A 20,496-nucleotide genomic window follows, 5' to 3' on the forward strand; every position below is an offset into this window, starting at 1 on the left:
ACTGCTGAAAATAGCAGGAAGGGAAAGCTAGGATGCTGCTTTAAATATTTTCTGCCTTTGCCACTTGGACAAATTCCTTCCCATCTCTGGTCTCAGTTTCAACCGTATGTAAAATGAAGCCAGTAGGCTAGATGATTTTTGAAGTCCCTTTTATTTTTACAGCTTGTAGTTATGAGCATTATGGTACTCATAACTAAAATTGTATGATTCTAAAATTGTATGATTTTTCTCTTACTTCTAACCCATGGTTGGAATATGCTTAATGAAAATGTGGTGAGAATAAAGGCACTCTTTGGTCCAATTAGCAGTTATCATCATAAAAATAATAAAATAGTGGTGTAAAAGGACACATTAGCAACACGCAGAATATGATGCTGAGGACAACATGGGGCAGACAGGACCAAAAACCAGGTTTTCTGATTCATCCGGGGTTCTTTATCTGAAGTCCCATAAGTATTCTAAATTTTCTCTCCTTTCCAAGGGTCAGATAAATCAGACCTTTATTGCCCAGATATTGTGGAAAATCCATACTTCATCACTTGTTTGAACATACTTGGTCCCAGCGCTGAAAACAAAATGAGACTTCTCTTGCAGTGTCCCTGGATGACTCAGGTAGCCTGCCCTCAGTCACTTTCCCCTTGGGACTTGCCTGCCAGGCAAAGGCGACACTGAAATTGCTTGTTTGCCCTTTGGATGAGCCTGTGCTCTGGGCGTCTGTGATGCAAACGTGTTTTAATTCAGCCCCATCCTTACAAAAAGACAAAAATCATGTTCAGAAACATGCAAACTCAATCACGTTGAGAAATCTCCCCTTCATTCAGACGAACTGTGGCTGCCATCCTGATAAACAGATATTTTTTAAAGAAACTGTAAACCAGAGCCAGGCTTGCTTTCAGGTGCTGAAGAAAAAAAAAAAAAAAAAAAGCGTGACTTGCGGGAAAGATCTGGCCCTACGCGTCACCAGCAACTCTCCACCCCTAGCCAAGCGCGGGTATCTCAGCGTTTTTTAGTCAGCCCTCTCGGACTGCCTCGCTACAGGGGGCGGGGCGATTCCTTAGCCTCGCCCCCTTCAGGGCCTCCAGTCAATCCCTGAGACAGCCGGGGGTAGGCGGAACTACAACAAGGACCCGCCCCTTGCCGGCGCTCAGCTAATCGGTAAGGTCGGGGTGTAAACTTCCCCGCTGACTCCTCCTACCCGGCGCTGGGCAATTTAGAGCCGCGCGCCGGCGGGAATGTAAGATGGCGGAGTAGCAATGCGAAGTGCTTAGTACTGAGTCTCTGGGCCGACTCGGTTCGGGTCTCGGCAGCAGCAGCGATCACTAAGCAGAGAGTGCCTGGGGTAGTTGGCCAAGATGCCGAATATCAAAATCTTCAGCGGCAGCTCCCACCAGGACCTATCCCAGAAGATTGCCGACCGCCTGGGCCTGGAGCTGGGCAAGGTGGTGACTAAGAAATTCAGCAACCAGGAGACCTGGTGAGGATGAAGTTGGGACCCCGACCGGCCTCACCTGCCGGGGCGGCCGGACTACACTTGGGCAGCAGAGGGTAGGGGGATGGGGCCACCGCGTGAGTTCCAAAGGGCCGGCTTTGGGGGGGGTACGGGGCAGCTCTGTGGCAAGCGTGCCCCACGGGCTGTTTCCGTTATTTTACCTCTCGCGGGAGGGTCACGTTCATTCTCACCGTGCGGTTGGGTGGAGTCAAGATGGAGCAGGAGGCGAAGCTACTGGGTTTGAAGGCAAGGGCTGGAGGACCCAAGGCGGGGATGGTGGCTGCCTAGAGCGGCTAGAGGGAAAAGACGCCTAGGCTCGGCAGTGGGGACACGTGGCTTTGTCCCTTCGCTTTTGAGCCATCCAGACCAGATTGGGTTCTCTTCAGCTCTTAGACCAGCTTGCCTGGGAGATCCTACTGCGTACTGAGCCCTCGTAGTGCTTCTCCTAGAGTCTAAGAAGTAGCTTTTCAATTCGAAACGGTGTCGGTCGGATTTCCTGTTGAGGGAATTTGACATTATGTACTGAGGGCGCCAAAATTAATACTGAGGACTTCCCTTCTATTGGCAAGCGTTGGCTTTTCACATCTTTAGACTCGGAGCCATACTTAAGTTAACTCTAGTCGCTCGGATAAAATGATGCATTAACTGCATCCTGATTGCCAGCATCTCAGTTTGAGCCATCCAGAAAATCTTAGGGAACCTTAATTCTGGAATCCTTGACCTTCCCAAGTGTAGCTACTGGTACAGACAATACAAAAGCATATTTTTCAGTACCAAAGTCTATCCTGAACTTGCCCACTTCTAACGTTGTGCGGGGGATTTAGGAAACAGTTTTATCCCTGAATATTAAGATAATCGAGAAAAGGTCATGGAGTGGAAGGCCGGGAATGCATAGAGCATTGCAATGAATTGTTTTCATTGCTTTGCTAATTAAATTTGCACCTTCCCCCCACTTCCACCGTGCTCCTGCACCTTGGGGCCATCTTAGAGATAGCTTGGTCACCTGATCCTTTCAATACCCCTTCCACCTAAACATAGCATCTTCTGGTTCTGTTAGGTGTTTTTGTGTGTTTCGTTGGTACCCTGTTGATCAAATCAGAGCAGTGCCCGCAGTCTTACAGTCAGTCCTCTATTAAGGGGAAAGTTTACACCAAAGCTAATGAATCAGTTAAATGAGTGAAGCTTGCTTTGAACATTTTTTCCTAAATGCTTTTGTTCCCTTTTTTCTTTCTTTAAACTGTTTACCAAAGTGTAACTCCCCCTATCCTTTGTAGACCCTGCTGATAAAAGCATTATCTGTAGTGGACAGCTAGCTTCCTTCTGGATTCTTGATCATTGTACCATTGGTTGTGATGCACATGATAGTGCAAACACTGATGCCATTTGTAACCAGGCAGTACCTTAGTCGAAAGGCTAGCTGAGCTGCTGTCTTTAGCTTTAACCACAGCATTATGACTTGGGCTGTAATAAAACAAAACAGGTCCAGACTTTGCAAGTGGCACTACAGCTAGGGGACAAGAATGATTTTCATTCAGAGGTTTTTTTGGTTCCCCTTAGAGAACTGTGACTATTAAGTCCTTTTCCTATGCTTCATGGAAAAATACAAAGACTTTTTTTTCTTTGTGGACTCTCTGCCTAGTGCAACACATCAGGACCTGAGGCTATACTGGGAGAGGGGAGAGGGAGCACACTTTAGTGTTCTACTGACTGATTTATCTGAATTAGCAGGAGTCCCAATGTACTTCCCTGAGATAAAAGGCTGAATTCTTTTTTTTTTTTTTTTTTTTTTTTGCGGTACGCGGGCCTCTCACTGCTGTGGCCTCTCCCGTTGAGGAGCACAGGCTCCGGACGCGCAGGCTCAGCGGCCATGGCTCACGGGCCCAGCCGCTCCGCGGCGTGTGGGATTGTCCTGGACCGGGGCACGAACCCGTGTCCCCTGCATCGGCAGGCGGACTCTCAACCACTGCGCCACCAGGGAAGCCCCTGAATTCATTTTTAAACAACTGGACAGTAACATGCTTGGAAACATTGGATAAGATTAAGCCCAATGTGGAAAATTGATGACTGGTTAAGTTGCCTTGTTTCTGGCTTAATCATTAGCTTTTTGGTTCCTTAGATGTTCTGAAATCTTCATTGAACATAATCGAATATGCTGCTTCTGGAGCTTCCCCTCACCTCCCTCCCCAAACCTTTGGCTTTTCTGCACTGCATAAGTGGTAACTGCTGCCCTGTGTGACTCTTGGGATCTAAAGATCATGGACAGGGCAGCTCAGTGGGTGCTTTGGGTCATCAGATGGGGAACTGCAGAGCCCATCCTCAAATGAGACTTTTGCAGCAATTTGGCAGGATCTTAGGGGTTGATGCTCTCTTGAGTAGCTTTCTTCTGAAGTCAGGATCATCCTTTGATGTCCAGTTTTTTTGTTTGTTTGTTTTATATATATAGATAGATTTAATTAATTAATTAATTAATTAATGTATTTATTGGCTGCGTTGGGTCTTCCTTTGCTGTGCGCAGGCTTTCTCTAGTTGCTGCCAGCGGGGGCTACTCTTCGTTGCTGTGCGAGGGCTTCTCATTGCAGTGGCTTCACTTGTTGCAGAGCGCAGGGTCTAGAGCGTGCAGGCTTCAGTAGTAGTGGCTCGTGCGCTCTAGAGCGCAGGCTCAGTAGTTGTGGCGCACGGGCTCAGTTGCTCCGAGGCATGGGGGAGCTTCCTGGACCAGGGCTTGGACCAGGGCTCGAACCGGTGTCCCCTGCATTGGCAGGCAGATTCTTAACCACTGCGCCACCAGGGAAGCCCCTGCTGTCCTCTTTTTGAGGAAACATACATACATATATGTGGGTGTATGACACACACAGATAGCTATGAGAGGTTAAAGGCTCAGGCTCTGGGATCAGAGAAGCAGGGTTTGAATCCTAAGCCTTTCTTTGCCTCAGTAATCTCATCTCTAAAGTAGCATCTACCGAGAGTCTATTGTGACAGTTAAATGAGATAGGAGTAAAGTTCTTAGAAAATTGTCTAACAAATTCACAGTGTTGGTAAGGGGTGGTGATGGTATTGCAGAAAATGTGGAAAATATAGAAGAGGACAGAGGGGAGAAAAGACATCCCAAATAATTCCACCACCCAAGATAAACTTAACGTTTTGATATATGAACTTCCAGATGTTTGTTTGTTTATGTACTTTTTTTAAAAAGTAAGATAGGTTGTTTATAGCTTTCTTCACTCAGCAATATATTTTGAGTAGTTTCTCCTCTTAATATTTAGTCTACATGGTTTTAAATAGCTGTATAGTCTTGTCATGGTTTTACTATAATTTTAGATAACCAAGTCTCTATTAGATATTTAAAAGTTTTGATCTGATTCCTTTATATGAAAACTCTTGAATGTAAATCTTTTGACTGTTTCTGATTATTTCCTTAGGATAAATATCTAAAAGGGGAATTACTAGGTTAAAGGGTATACACCACTTCTCAGGCTTTTTTTTTTTTTTTTAATTTTTGGCTACGTTGGGTCTTCCTTGCTGTGTGCGGGCTTTCTCTAGTTGCTGTGAGCGGGGACTACTCGTTGCGGTGCATGGGCTTCTCACTGCGGTGGCTTCTCTTGTTGTGAAGCACGGTCTCTAGGCACTCGGGCTTCAGTAGCTGTGGCACGTGGGCTCAGTAGTTGTGGCTCATGGGCTCTAGAGTGCAGGCTCGGTAGTTGTGGTGCACGGGCTTAGTTGCTTTGCGGCATGTGGGATCTTCCTGGCCCAGGGCTCGAACCCGTGTCCCCTGCATTGGCAGGCGGATTCTTAACCCCTGTGCCACCAGGGGAGTCCCTCTCAGGCTTTTTAATACCTATTGCCAAAATTGCTTTCTAGAAAAGTTGAACGAGTTCTGCTATCAGCAATGATGGTATTAATAATTAATAAATAGTGAATGCTTAAAATGTGCTAGTTCCTATGCTGGGCACTTTATACATATCTAATATTTAATCCCCTCAACACTGCTCTGAGGGGGTACTCTTACTATCCCCATTTTATGGATGAAGGAACGAAGATTCAGAGGTTAAGTAACTTGCCCAACTCTTGAGTATTTTCTTTAAATTTTTTGCTGTTACAGTATTCATCTGGCTTTTGAAACTTCTAAATGTACTAATTTTTTTTTATTGAGGTATAGTTGATGTACAATATTATATGATTCATGTGTACAACAAAGTGGTTCACAATTTTTAAAGGTTATATTCCATTTATAGTTATTATAAAATATTGGTTATATTCCCTGTGTTGTACAATATATCCTTATAACTTATTTATTTTATACATGGTAGTTTGTAACTCTTAAATCTCCTACCCTTATCTTCCCCTTCCCCCTTCCCTCTCCCCATTGGTAGCCTCTGGTTTGTTCTCTATATCTGTGAGTCTGTTTCTTTCTTGTTATATGTACTAAATTTTTGGACTCAATTCTCTTCAGTATTGTTAACAACTTTGGTTTATTTGATTACTCTGGATAGGCTGAGAGGGGGATGACTTTAACCTTGGTTGCCTAGGATTTTCCTGAGAACTATAACCTTTGTTAGTTAATCCCATATATTTTGCACGTGCCAACATCCATCTAAATTCTTGAGATTTTCTTAAGAATACCACCAATCAAAAGGCACTTTTAGATTCACTTTATTTCCTTTTTATGTTTAACATTTTGTGCTTGTCAGATGCAATTATGTCTGATGCTAAAGGAAAGGGTAAAGGAGAAGCCAGTTTTTCTCACTGGATGGACATAGCCAGTCATCTGGCCTCCCCAGAACAGCTGGGAGAATCATTGGCCCAAAGCCATTTGGAGGACATACCATTAGCTAGAGGGAAAGAACAAGGATTGTTACCCTTTCAATTGCTAAACCAGGTCTTTCCACCTGGTAGATGATTTTTTTAATATATATATATATATATATATATATATATATATATATATATATATATAAATTTATTTATTTATGGCTGTGTTGGGTCTTTGTTGCTGCACGCCGGCTGGCGCTACTCTTCGTTGCTGTGGTAGATGATATTAAGAGCAAACAGGTTTCAGGCACACCATCAATTCTTCTACCATCCATCACTGCCTAACTTATCATCTCTTAGAGGAAACCATAAGAATAATATTAAGGTTTTTTTGGGATTCACTGAACTGTTTATTGACCGAGCTGTATAATCTAAGTATACTTCATGGGCTTTTTTAAAGGCTTTATGCAAGTCTGTATGTCATAGTACTAACTGGAGGGAAAGATTGGTCTTGATTAGTGAGATTAGAATTATGTACAGTAAAACAAGGCAGTGTCCTAGTTTATGTGTACCACTTTATTTTTAATATAGTTAAATAACTTTTTTAAGTTATTAGATACATGTCTGGTCATAACATCCTGTGCTTGAGGGTACGTGCTAGTCCTAAGTGTGGCTTTGGGAAACGGCTGCACTTTTTGTTGCTTATTAGGTGATATAATACAAAAATGGTACTGGTGATTGTTAGGTAGTGAGCTGGTGACTTTTTTTAAGAATTACTTTTCAAACCTTATGTGATGTTAGAATATACTTTTTTAAAAAATCCCTTCTACTAAAGTTATGTATTTAGCAAATGCTCTCTGATGTTTAAGTTGGCAGTGAAATTTTAATTTTGTAATTAATACCTTACCTGCTTTCAAGAAAGGACTTAAAGTGTTTCATGATAGTCACAGGCACAAAAAGTTTAAGTAGATGCATCAGAAGCCTGTTAGAACAAAGGACTATAGTATTTGTGCCAAGAATTTGGCATAAAGTGATTACTGAAGTTGATTTAGTGTTACTTTAACTGTATCCCTTGGCTTCCCGGCAGCCAAAGGGATAAAGGCATACGCAATGGATTATGTAGTTTTCATTTTCATAAAACTCTTTAGATACTTCCAGGCACAAAATTCTACGAATTTTATGGGTGGGATCCTTAAATAGTGATACCGAGTAGCATAATGAACAATGTAAGCAATTGTGTGAATATTTTTTATATTGACTTTGGTAGTTGAGGCATTTGTAAAAAGAGATAAGCCACCATGGTCTTAAATATGTTGTTTTCTGGTCTTACTTGATAATAAGACAGCTTTAGAGTAGATAATTAGCCCATCTGTTATACTGTCTTGGATCAATTCTCAAACTGCTCTTCCCTGGCTCCTAATCAAACAGTCGGACTGGTGAGTGAATGTCTGGAGCACAGATGATATTCTGTGTTCCTGACTGGAACAAGAGCCATAGGTTTTCCCACGCCAGGTGTAGAGGACACGTTTGGCTTTTTATTGGCAATCAATATGCCTGACTTTCATTCTCCCCCAGAGAAGTGGAGAGCTTGGTCAAGGAGGTGAGGTGGCAGGAGGGGCAGGGAGTGAAAAATAAAATAAAATAAAATAAAATTTTCTTGAAAAATAAAATAAAATTTCTTCAGTTTTGAAGTTGCTGGATATTTGAAGTACTCAGTCAGGGCCCTAGAGTTGTGCGCCATAAAACACAGAAGGGACTCAGCCTGGAAACTCTCAAAGGGCAGGCAGCGTTAGTAAAGGAGATCTGGAAGTCCCTTGAAACTCCCGCAGCCTCTTGTTTGGGCCCACCACAGTGAGGAACTTACAGAGCAGGCTCACCTCCACAAGGTGTTATTTAGTCCTGTCCATCTGAGTGTTTTTTAAAAAAACTTAACATGTAATCAATATAAAAAATCGATATATTTTTTATTTTATTTATACCAGCTTCACAGTAAGGTGTGGTATTTCACACTTACTGCGCATCTCAGTTCACCTCCTCAGTCACACTAGCCACATTTCAAGTGCTCAACAACCACTTGAGGCCAGTGACTCCCTTACTGGACAGTGACGCTCTAGGGCCTACAGTTTGGATAGCATGCAAGTTGCTCTCCCAGGAGGCCCTCCCTGGCCCTCTCGTGCCTGTCCATTTGAATTTAAAACAATGTCTCCAGAAAGCAATTTTGGCATTAGCATAGTTGACATTGCTGACAGATTTACTTGTTTCCTAAGGCTGATCTTGGTGATTAATAGATGTCTGTTCAGCTGTGTCTTGGGGTCCACAAAATTGCTGTTCGGTTCATCATGTTGCTCAGCATCACTGCTTCAGGATCCCGCCGTAAAATGCTTTGTAGCCATTGCATCCTGGTGGACCCATCAAGTTGTACTTCCACCCAAAATTAAATATCTGTCAGCTGGGTATCTGTAAAAGTGTATGAGCAGATCTGTCAAAACCTTTTGAAGAAACACATTGGACCCGCTTACCTCTAGTGTGAGGTGAGTTACTTTGTGAGGGACGATAAACCTCAGTCTTCTAAATTTTCACAACAGCAGGCCTGCAGAAGGTTCATAAGTGAGCAGATGCAAGAGGCAGCCTAATCCTGAGTGGTATTCATTCATTCATTCATTCATTCTTCCTGTTATAGAACATTTCAAACATATACAGAAGTAGAGAGAATAGTAAATGATTTCCCTGCCATGCACCCATCACCCAGTTCAGCAGTTATCACTTCACAGCTAATCTTGTTTCATTTATTATTCCCCCTCCCCCCCGCCCCCCCCCACAATTGGATTATTTTGAAGCAAACCTTGATATTATGTCATATCACCCATATACATTTCCTTAACCACAATACCATTTTCTTGCCTGAAACAAATTAACAGTAATCTCTTAATATCAAATAATTAGCCAGTATTCACATTTGTCTCATAAATGTGGGTTTTTTAAACAATTTGCTTGAATTGGTATGCAAATAAGGTCCATACAGTGCAATTGGTTGATTTTTTTTAATGTATTTATTTGGCTGCATTGGGTCTTCATTGCTGCACACGGGCTTTCTCTAGTTGCGGTGAGCAGGGGCTACTCGTTGCGGGCTTCTCATTGCGGTGGCTTCTCGTTGCGGAGCACGGGCTCTAGGCGTGCGGGCTTCAGTAGTTGTGGCACGTGGGCTCACTAGTTGTGGCTGGTGGGCTCTAGAGTGTAGGCTCGGTAGTTGTGGTGCACGGGCTTAGTTGCTCTGCAGCATGTGGGATCTTCCTGGACCAGGGCTAGAACCTGTGTCCCCTGCATTGGCAGGTGGATTCTTAACCACTGCGCCACCAGGGAAGTCCCTCTCAGAATCTATCTATTTATTTATTTATTTATTTATTCGGCTGCATTGGGTCTTAGTTGCAGCATGTGGGATCTTCATTGCAGCATGCGAGATCTTGCGTTGCAGTGCATGGGCTCTTCATTGCGGCACACGGGCTTCTCTCTAGTTGTGGTGCATGGGCTTCAGAGTGCAAGGGCTCAGTAGTTGTGGTGCGCATGGGCTCTCTAATTGTGGCACGCAGGCTCTAGAGTGCATGGGCTTAGTTGCCCTACAGCATGTGGGATCTTAGTTCCCTGATCAGGGATTGAACCCGCTTCCCCTGCGTTGGAAGGCAGATTCTTAACCACTGGACCACGAGGGGAGGCCCCAAGAGCTAGCTTTTTGTTTCAGTGGTTTTTCTCTATTGTTTTACTGTCTTTAACTTCATTGGTTTTTGCTCTTATGTTTATATTTTCTTCTGTTTACTTTGGGTTTATTTTGCCCATTTTTCAGTGCCTGAAGGTTTACCTCCAAACATCCCGAACAAATGTGTTTTCCTCTTTGTTCTGGCTACCAGGAATCTCAACTTCCCTGTTCTAATTGGTTTCTGGTTTAATTTTTACCATTTGCTTTTATTTTTCTTGCTTTACAATATAAGCTAACCCCATTTTTTAAAAAGTAGGATCCTGGGATTGGAGACTCGGTGCTTTCACTGCCGAGGGCATGGGTTCAATCTCTAGTTGGGGAACTAAGTAACAATTGTTACTTGGATTGGAAAGGAATAAATTTTAAATAATAATTAGCTCTTATGTCAGCTTCTGGCAATGGAATTACTTCCTGTTGAAGAAGTTTTTCTCTTCATCAGTACAGGTTATCAGCTGTTCTGGTCTACTTGCCTACACACGCTACACACGCATGCATGCCCGTACACCCACACACACACCCCACCTCACCTAGAGGATTAATTGGGGAAATGGTGTTGCTTTGAGGTGTCACTGAGGTTATTATTTTTTAATAAGTTATTCTTGGTAAGTATCCAAGTATGAATATTAAAACTTTCATTTTATGGTAAAATATAGTGTTACTCCATAATTAGAATAACTTCCTGTAGAATTTTTTAAAATAAGAATTACTAATTGGACCAGAGTACAGTTAGCATGGAATGAAGGCAGGGACCACATCTGTTCTCCATCGTGTCCCTGGCACCAAGCAAAGTGATTGGCGATGAACATTTAATATTTGTTCAGTGAACTGCCAATGTGGTAGATATACTACTATCTTCTGTAGAAGGCATCATTATAGAATGGTAGTGATTCATTCCTTATATGAGCTTTCTACTTCTTTTGTTATATATGGATTGTGACAGTCATAGATGCTATATCAGATTTGCATTCAATATATGAAATGAGATACAGCCTGCCTACTGAAGTTATAGTTCAGTTACTTCTAAGTACCTTAGCCAATCTTTTTCATGTCATGTCACCTATAAAAGCAGGTAATATCTGTATAGTACACTGGAGTAAACTGAGGCAGTAAACTGTTTCTGTTAGAGGGACTCCTCTGGGGAATCTCCTGAAGTCTGAGGGGATGGAGGCCACATGCAGCTGTAACCCATTCATAGCATACTAGTGGGGAAGCTGTGTTTTTTAGACCTTACTGTCTGTAGATGTACAGCATAGTGCTTTAAAATCTATTGTTTTTGTTGTCCTTCCTTTTCCTGTAGTGTGGAAATTGGCGAAAGTGTGCGTGGAGAGGATGTCTACATTGTTCAGAGTGGCTGCGGTGAAATCAACGATAATCTAATGGAACTTTTGATCATGATTAATGCCTGCAAGATTGCTTCAGCCAGTCGGGTTACTGCAGTCATCCCATGCTTCCCTTATGCCCGGCAGGATAAGAAGGATAAGGTAGGAGCGGAATCTCTTTTTTTTTTTTCCTTTAATTCTTTTTTTAAAATCAGGGGAAGCAGGAGCACTTGCCCAAAGTCAAAAAACTTCCTTAATTATCAAATGTATATTTAGAGGATATTATTTTCTTTATCTTAGGCATTACCTGATTTTCAAAACAATTGGCATGATTGGTTTGTATAAAGCAACACATTTGCAGTCTGTCTGTTTTATTCCAGTCATATGTATGTGACTTTTGGCTAACTCACTGCTATTTTTTCATTGTATCAGTAAGACTAAGCACCAGCTCCCATGGAGTAGAATATTTTTTTTAAACTATGGTAGCTCCTCTGGGACCCTCTTGGTTCTAGTTGTGACCTCTTCATATAACTTGAAGTCAGTTACATGAATACTTGGTCTCATTACACACACGCACGCACACACACACATCTCACCTTATTTGGAGTATTAGAGGATAAAGCATATATGTAAAACTTTGCAGGTCTGTTGTAATTGATGCCCAAATTTTACATACAATGCCTGGGAGAAGGCCAGATATTTTTATTTTAGTAAAATACAGTGCTCCTACAGAGTAGAGTAAAGGGCATGGGCCTTGCTATTTTATGGTGCAGCCAGGTGTGTTTACCTGTTATTAAAGGGGGTTGAGGTTACTGGAACATTGGCCTCCGGATGAGTAAGGGAGTGGTGTAATTTATAAAATAGAACTATAATTTCCATCCTGTGATGTGTCTTTAAATGTTGACACGTTAGATATTACACAGGTTTGGGTGTGTATGTGTTAAAAGAGATTTTAATAGAATTCTTTCAAAAAAGATTTTTAAAGTCTGCCTAATTTAAATAATGGAGCATTGGAAACACTTGAATAGGCAGAAAATATGTACATGAAGAAAAAGAAAGGTGGGGAAGGTATTTTCTTTTCTGAAATATGTATCTTGATTTGGAAAAATGATAATCCACTTCATATTTGTGCCAGATTGTGATCTACTCAAAGTCAGTGGCTATGTCGCTTTTTATGAATTTCCTGGTAGCACAGTACCTTAAACACAGTAGGTGCACAGTAAATAAGTGCTTTTTGAGCAAATGAATTGTTTCTCAAATTGGCTTTTTTTTTTTTTCTTTCCTCCCCTCCATTTAGAGCCGGGCTCCAATCTCAGCCAAGCTTGTCGCAAATATGCTCTCTGTAGCAGGCGCAGATCATATTATCACCATGGACCTGCACGCTTCTCAAATTCAGGTATCAGTGGAAGCTAAGTATTAGCTTAGGGATTATTAGGGATTAGAAAGGGGGTAGGAGAGGACTGAATGCTGAAAACCGTAGGGAAGCAAAAACTGCCCAAGTACAGCTCAAATAAACTAGACATTGATGCCATTTTCAACATCCTCACCTTAAGCATAGATCATGATCTTAGCCACGTTGGGTGGTTGGACAGGGAGGCCGTCTGGGATTCTGGGAAGCATGTAGGCTTTGGCATCAGACTTAGTTTGAATACTGGCTCTGACACTAACTAGCTTTGTAACCTTGGGCAGGTTATTTAACTTCTCTGAACACACACTGCTTTGTTATTGTGAGTATCAAATAAGATATTAAATTCATAGTATAACACCTGGCTCATGAAAGATATGAAATAAATGGGAGCTGTTATTGTCATCATCAAATTTAGAGCCATAGATATTGGCATCTACTTTCTAACCTAAACAGAGTTAGGGGAGCAGAATACCACCTTATAGTTTTTATACTTTTTAAAGAGACTTTGCAATCATTATCATTGGAGGCTTCTGGGAATTCAGTGAGATATGGGACAGGTGTTTATACCCATTTTATAGAAGAGGAACAGATTAGTTGTGAAATACAACTAATATGTAGCAACTAGTGTTAGAACACAGATCTCCTGACTTCTAGTTACTGTGACCATTTATTGTAAATGGCTTCCATTAAGTTTATATACCATAGCATCTCTAACCTGTTTACCAGTTAGTTTTTGCTCCTTAACAAACCAGCCCAACATTTAGTGGCATAAGGTAGTAAGCATTTATTACCTCATGGGTCTGCACGTTGGCTGGGTAGTTCTGGTCTTTCCTGGACTTGGCCGTTTTTCCCAAGAGCTTGCTCATGTGCCTGTGGTCAGTTGTGGTGTAGCCGAGGCCTGGCTTTGCCCATTGTGGCTGGGCTCTCTTACACAGCCCAGATTCGAGGAGGCTGTTTTTACAGTCTGGCACACCGGGCATGCCTTCTGATGAGTTTGAATGTTGCAGTAAAGTATTCTGTTGGCAAGTTACTATTCTCTTTGTGTTCATTATTTGTAAATGGAAGAGAAGGAAAACAAGCAAAACTGACCCAGCTTCTTTCTTTCTATAGGGCTTTTTTGATATCCCAGTGGACAATTTGTATGCAGAGCCAGCTGTCCTCAAGTGGATAAGGGAGAACATCTCGGAATGGAGGAACTGCACGATTGTTTCACCCGATGCTGGAGGAGCTAAGAGGTATGGTTGAAAGTCATGTTATTCCCAACGTACTGGGGAAAGCTTTCAGACAGTTGTGTCAGAAAACGATGTTTCTCTATTGAAGTAAGTTTTTCTCTTCTTGAAGTACAGTTGATTTACTATGCTGTGTTAGCATCAGGGGTACAGCAAAGTGATCTGAAAAAGACTATATATATATATACATACATATGTATATGTGTATATATATATATATGTGTGTGTGTATATATATGTACATATACATGTGTATATATAGTCTTTTTCAGATTCTTTTCCATTATAGGTTATTACAAGATACTGAGAAGTGACAGTTTTTAAGTACTTGGATGTGCCAGTAGCTAGGACATGGGCTGGATATGGTTTTACTCACTCCTCTTCTACTGGCCTGAGTCACTACCTGAAAGACAGCAGAGGTGCACAAAATAGTCTGGCATCGTGGGCTTGACCATAACCCAACAGTGACTCAGCGCTGCAGGGCTAGCAACAGCGCTGTGACCCATCAGGAGGGGGAGGAATTTGGTTTTCTAATGAATGGCACCTGCTATCAAAGCCCATGATAATAGTGAACAAGTAAGCTTTTACATACCTCCAAACGGTTGGTTAAACCGTTTTGATCCTTTAGATTAAAATATTAAGCAGGAAGGAAAAGAAAGTGTGGTGATTTTATTTAAGCCAAGCTCTGAACATTCTAAACAAACTGATTGCCAGGGATTGCCAGTTGCAGTGCTTCAGCTCACGTGGTGCAGACTAAGAGCTTTTCATTTCTTTAGCGGCTCCCTCGTTAGTAATGCATTCAAAAGCGTGACACATGTTCTTGTTGTGGAAATGGAATGAAGAGCTACAAAACACAGATGATTAGGAAACGCGAATTCAGATCTTTGCAAAAGCCATTCAAGTCTTCAATGACTGTTTCTCAACAACCTCTTTATTTCAGGAACTTCAACAGAACTGATAAGCTGAGAGCTTGAGTTCTGTTCTCCAGCCAGATGTATGGCTTTGTGAGTCCCTTGTCACTAGTTACCATCTGTAATACTAGAGACGGAGCCTAAAACACATCCCCCTCACGGTGGTTGTCACACTTGTGAAAATCATCTTCCACAGAGACTTAGAAAACGGTCACATTTGAAATAAGTAATCAAGCACGATTTTCTTTCCAAAGTTGGGTACAGAAAAACTGCCTTCAGTAGATGGTTTATTGCTAAATGATTTTGTTTGTTTGTTTATAGTTTTCTTTTAGTGATGAAAGATTTTCAAAGTGAATGGCTATCACGTCTGTCTTGGCAGGGTTTTTTGACTAGGTAGAGATTCCTGTGTGATTGTGACTTGCACGTAGTCCTCCCATCAAGGATATAGGGAGTGACTTTTTTGAGCCCTTTATACTTTGTCAGTCACTGAGTTTGTTGACCATTGAGTGTGGACGGTTTGGGATGCTTGAACTAAGTGGTCATGCATTTGCCTCGGCTAAATAATCATTCCAAACAGATTGGTACCTTTTTTTTTTTTTTTTGGCTGCACCGTGCGGCATGTGGGATCCTAGCTCCCCAGCCAGGGATCGAACCTGTGCTCCCCACTTTGGGAGCACAGAGTCTTAACCACTGGACCACCAGGGAAGTCCCAGATTGGTAACTCATGTTGTTATGTGCCCACGCAGTAGGAAAGGAGAGCACAGGGTATGGGTTGTTTAGATCAGGTGTAAATGTTGCCTAGGTGTGGTCCAAGTCTTGTTTGTTCTTTATTATATGGTCACAGGTTCTCCCTTATTCAGCACAAACTCGAGATATGTGACCATAGCCACAAGGGAAATAGGACATAATGCTCTGGTTGGATCAGTATTACATTAAAAAACAAAACGCAAAGCACAGGCCTCTTCACACATAAGAAGGATGGCATGGTGGAGTGTGGCCATATGTGTCACTGGGGCACCACAGTCATATACACTGAATGGATTGCTGTTTGAGTGATTACATGGTACTTTGTCGCCAGAAAGATTTGTTTTCTATCCCACCTTCTAGTCTGGTTTGTATTGCCTTGTAATTTTAAAAAAAGGAATTCTGTTTTGATTTGGAGGTGCTTTGAGCTGTACAGCAAGATGCCTGATTTGCCCAGTTAATTGGTAAAACTTTTTTTCTAGCAGTCCTTAAAGGAATTCCCAGGCTTGGTGTCCAGGTACAGTTGACATTGACAGTTGGTGGATCACTGAGGGGAGTGTGATGTGGGCGTGGGCATTGGAATGGGCTGGGTACTGCTCCTCTCCCACCAAGTTCAGGTTCACTTCTCACCACATCCGCATGTCAAATTGGGGTGATCTACACTCCCGGCATTAGTTAACCAAGTCATCTCTCTCTCCCCTTTCGCTGCCAGTCTAGTAAATGAAAATGCCCTAGCATTCATTATACCGCTTCCTGGGACTGGTGAGGGTGTCTGTCTTCCCCTACGGTAACCCAGAATGAATTGTGATCTAAGTTTGACTAATACATTCATAAACTGCTCTCAGGGTATGGAGGCATTAGTCTATGAAACCCAGTTTGTGATGCCAGTTAATTCCGGTTGCTTTCTTCCAACCCTGGGAACTGTTGGGTTTCAAGGAGTCTTCTCCCCCAGAAAACAAGCCCATCCTTTATTTCCTTTCTTTGTCCTAAGACACACGCACACGCACACGCACACGCACATGTTTTAACTGTGAATACCCTGTGTTGCAGAGTGACCTCCATCGCAGACCGGTTGAATGTGGACTTTGCCTTGATTCACAAAGAACGGAAGAAAGCTAATGAAGTGGACCGCATGGTGCTAGTGGGAGATGTGAAGGACCGGGTGGCCATCCTCGTGGATGATATGGCTGACACTTGTGGTACAATCTGCCACGCAGCTGACAAGTGAGTGCCTAGTGGTGGGGCTGGGGGTTAGAAGTAAAAAGCTAACTGCTATCTGAATGCCCTAATCCTGCTGATTCTCTTTGGAACTGAATTGAGGAGATGATAACTAGCTTTCTTTTGTCACCCTAGGCTAAAATTGCAATGCAAGTAAATTGATAAGTATTATTTTTTTCTCTAGATTTTCTTAGTTTTATTTTTCCTTGTTATTGTGCTAAACTTTATGTAACATGAAATTTGCTGTTTTAACCATTTTTAAGTGTGCAATTCAGTGGCATTAGTTGCATTCACAATGCTGTGCAACTGTCACCACTATATTTCCAAAATTATCTCATCACTCTAAGTACTCTACTTTTAATAGTTTTTTTATATTTATTTATTTATTATTTATTTACTTTATTTATTTTTGGCTGCGTCAGGTCTTAGTTGCGGCACACGGGATCTTTTGTTGTAGTGCACAGGCTCTTCATTGTGGTGCATGGGCTTCTCTCTAGTTGTGGCGTGCAGGTCTTCTCTTCTCTAGTTGTGGCGTTTGGGGTCCAGAGCATGTGGGCTCTGTAGTTTGCGGCATGCGGGCTCTAGTTGAGGCGTGCGAGCTCAGTAGTTGTGGCACACGGGCTTAGTTGCCCCGTGGCATGTGGGATCTTAGTTCCCTGACCAGGGATTGAACCCATGTCCCCTGCATTGTAAGGGGGATTCTTTACCACTCGACCACCAGGGATGTCCCTTGATAGTTTTTTAAAACAAGTTAAGGTAAGAAATCCATATGCCTGAGGAGACAGAAATAGATTCTCATATTTATATTTTACCTAAGCTAGAATCCCTGGCCTTACCTTTTGACTGTTCATTTTCGCAGCTACTACCTTCATTCGTATTCCTTCTCATTGTTTGCCTGCACTGTTCTGAATTGCCTTCCCCCTGTTCTCTGCTGCCAGTCACCAGTCTCTTACCTCCCCAGTCCATCTTTCACACTGCCACCCTAGTTGCTTATCTTCCTAAAACTAAGACTAGATTCCCCTCATGCCTCCTTTAAAACCTTAAGTGGCTCCCCACTGCTTATAATCCAAGCCAGTATGGACAGCATTGTTTCTCATAATTTGTTTTTTAAATCTCCAGGTATCCATGCCTTGCACAGTGCCTAGCATATATGTATAATAGATGCTTAAAGAAAAAAACAGACTCGTGTGCTCTCCTGGTTTGGATCCTGGAGTATACATTTATAAAACTCCTTTTATCATATTAGTAAGTTAATGCTAATTGCTCTTAACAGATCAACTCCCTGAACACAGTAAAGTTTCTTTCTTGTTCATGGTATGCTCCAATGCGAGTATTCCCCTTTCAGTCTTGTGGCGCTGCATCTTTAACATTTCCGTTTTGGCCAGCCAGAAAGGGAAAGGAGCATGGAGGATCATCCATGGGAGATTTTACAAGCCTCTGTCTACATTTAGATAGCCAGAATTAAGTCACATGGCCACACCTAACTATGCAAGGGAGGCTAGGAAATGTCCAGCTGTGTGCTAGGAAGAAGAGGAGACAGATTTTGTGGAGCATAGCAGTCTGTGCCACAGTCCTTCTACACTAATCCAAACCTATTCAGATAAGTTCTTAGTCTGTTTCTCTCTCCTTGCTATCGACTGAATTGTATCACCCTAAAATTCAGCCCTAACCCCCAGTGTGATGGTGTTTGGAGATGGGAACTTTGGGAGGTTATTAGGTTTGGTGACATCATGAGGGTGGGGCCCTCATGATGATATTGGTGCCCTTATGAGAAGAGACACCAGGGAGCTCCCTCCCAACCCCACCCCCCATTCCCCCTCTTGGTCTATGCACACAAAGAGGTCATGGAAGCATATAGCGAGATGGTGGCCACCACCAAACCAAGAGAAGAGGTCTCAGAATGAAACCTACCTTGCTGACACCTTGATCTTAGACTTCCCAACCTCCAGAAACGAGTGAGAAATAAAATTCTGTTTAAGCCATCCAGTGTGTGGTATTTTGTTATGGCAGCCCAAGTTGACGAAGACATTATTCTTCCCTAACTCGGATTTTATAGTAACAAGTAAGATTACTCCTAATCAACTCTGCTTTTTCCTCTAGACTTCTCTCAGCTGGAGCCACCAGGGTTTATGCTATCCTGACTCATGGAATCTTTTCTGGCCCAGCCATTTCTCGCATTAATAATGCATGCTTTGAAGCAGTAGTTGTCACCAATACCATACCTCAGGAGGATAAGATGAAGCATTGCTCTAAAATACAGGTGAGGCTGAGATTCTTGCAAAACAAGACTCCACTGAGTATTTAGGAGGTGGTTACATGTGTTGAATTAGGTGTCTGGGTGGGTTCTAAAGATTTCCTCCTTTGCTCTCAAGGCTTGGTCATCAGGATCTGTGACCCAAAAGGAAAAAGATCACGTGTCTAAAAATTCAAACAACTAGACCTAGAATCTCTGGAGGATGGAGCCCAGGATTCTACATTTTAACAGGCTCTTCCGGTGATTGTGATACACACTCAAGTTTCCAGGTCCATGCTTTACAGTTTGTGTGTATCACTCTTAACTGTTGGCCCCTGCAAACATAATGTAAAACCTTTAAACTGACGGTATGCTCCTTAGAACTTCAGTGTTTCTCAAAGTGTGCTCTGGAAACCACCTAAGTTAATCACCTAGGGTTCTCGTTAAAATGCAGATTCCTTTGCTCTATCCAGGGCCTACAAAACCAGAGGTCATGGGACCGGGACTTTAATTTCCCCAGGTTATTGTCAGACAATAAAGTTTGAGTGCTGTTGCACTAAAAAAAACAAGGCCTTGCTTAATTAAAAATATGTACAGTAATCCATTCGCTTTCCATTAGAAATATGGAAATATAATCCACTAGAAATATGTGGAATTGGAGGGTTGATGTCATTCTTAAGGATTTCTTTTTCAGCTTAAATATTCTTTTTTCATTCCTAAGAATTTTTAAGTGCCAACTTACCACCATCTTGGTGAGTCTGAGTCAGAGTTTTTCCTCCATAAGCGTTTTGACTCTTTCCCAAGTGGTTGGTTATATTTAAAATGTGGGTATGAAGAGCAGCTGGCTGTGGGCTCCCTTGGGGAAACAGCACAGTGCAGCAGTCTTAAGAGGAAGGACCCTCATCGGGCTGCTTATCAGTGTCTGCAAACTGGCCAGTCATCTCTGTCTGTATGATACTAACCTGATGCTTGCCTTGCCCTCCTAGGTGATCGACATCTCCATGATCCTTGCAGAAGCCATCAGGAGAACTCACAATGGGGAATCTGTCTCCTACCTGTTCAGCCATGTTCCTTTATAATAGAATAAGTTCTGAGGCTTTTAAAAAATAAAGTGTGTCCCGCCCCTTATTTTCCTTTGGTATTTGATGAAAAATCCAGCAGAAGACCCAGCTTGTTACAGTGTAGCTTTCTACATCCCACATCAGGTATATGAGTGTTTCTCCTACATTAGAGAAAGACTGAGATTAACTGCTGGGATTTCCTACCTGTATTGTCTCGTCCTGGCTTCTTTGATCTTGTGAGCCTTGCAGCTTTAACTACAGCTCAGCTGCTACAAGATGTCAGACTTTGGAAAAAGTTGTGTAAGGGTGTCTGAATGTGTTTGGGGAAGCTCAGACTACTTTGCATGTGAATGCTTCAGCGCCCCCCCCACCCCTGAACTTGTG

At 42.3% G+C, this 20,496-nt stretch overlaps 1 protein-coding gene across 1 annotated transcript; it reads left to right on the top strand.

Annotated features, from left to right (window-relative positions):
- The first annotated feature begins 1,233 nt into the window (after positions 1-1,233).
- Positions 1,234-20,175, top strand: PRPS1 (phosphoribosyl pyrophosphate synthetase 1). Its single transcript, XM_079727066.1, has 7 exons — positions 1,234-1,474; positions 11,287-11,470; positions 12,606-12,704; positions 13,827-13,951; positions 16,651-16,824; positions 18,919-19,078; positions 20,038-20,175. The coding sequence occupies exons 1-7, from the start codon at positions 1,353-1,355 to the stop codon at positions 20,128-20,130; spliced, it is 957 nt and encodes a 318-aa protein (XP_079583192.1). The 5' UTR covers positions 1,234-1,352; the 3' UTR covers positions 20,131-20,175.
- Positions 20,176-20,496: the final 321 nt, after the last annotated feature.

The sequence above is a fragment of the Hyperoodon ampullatus genome, assembly GCF_949752795.1.
Source record: "Hyperoodon ampullatus genome assembly, chromosome: X".
In the NCBI taxonomy this organism is placed as follows: Eukaryota; Metazoa; Chordata; class Mammalia; order Artiodactyla; family Ziphiidae; genus Hyperoodon; species Hyperoodon ampullatus.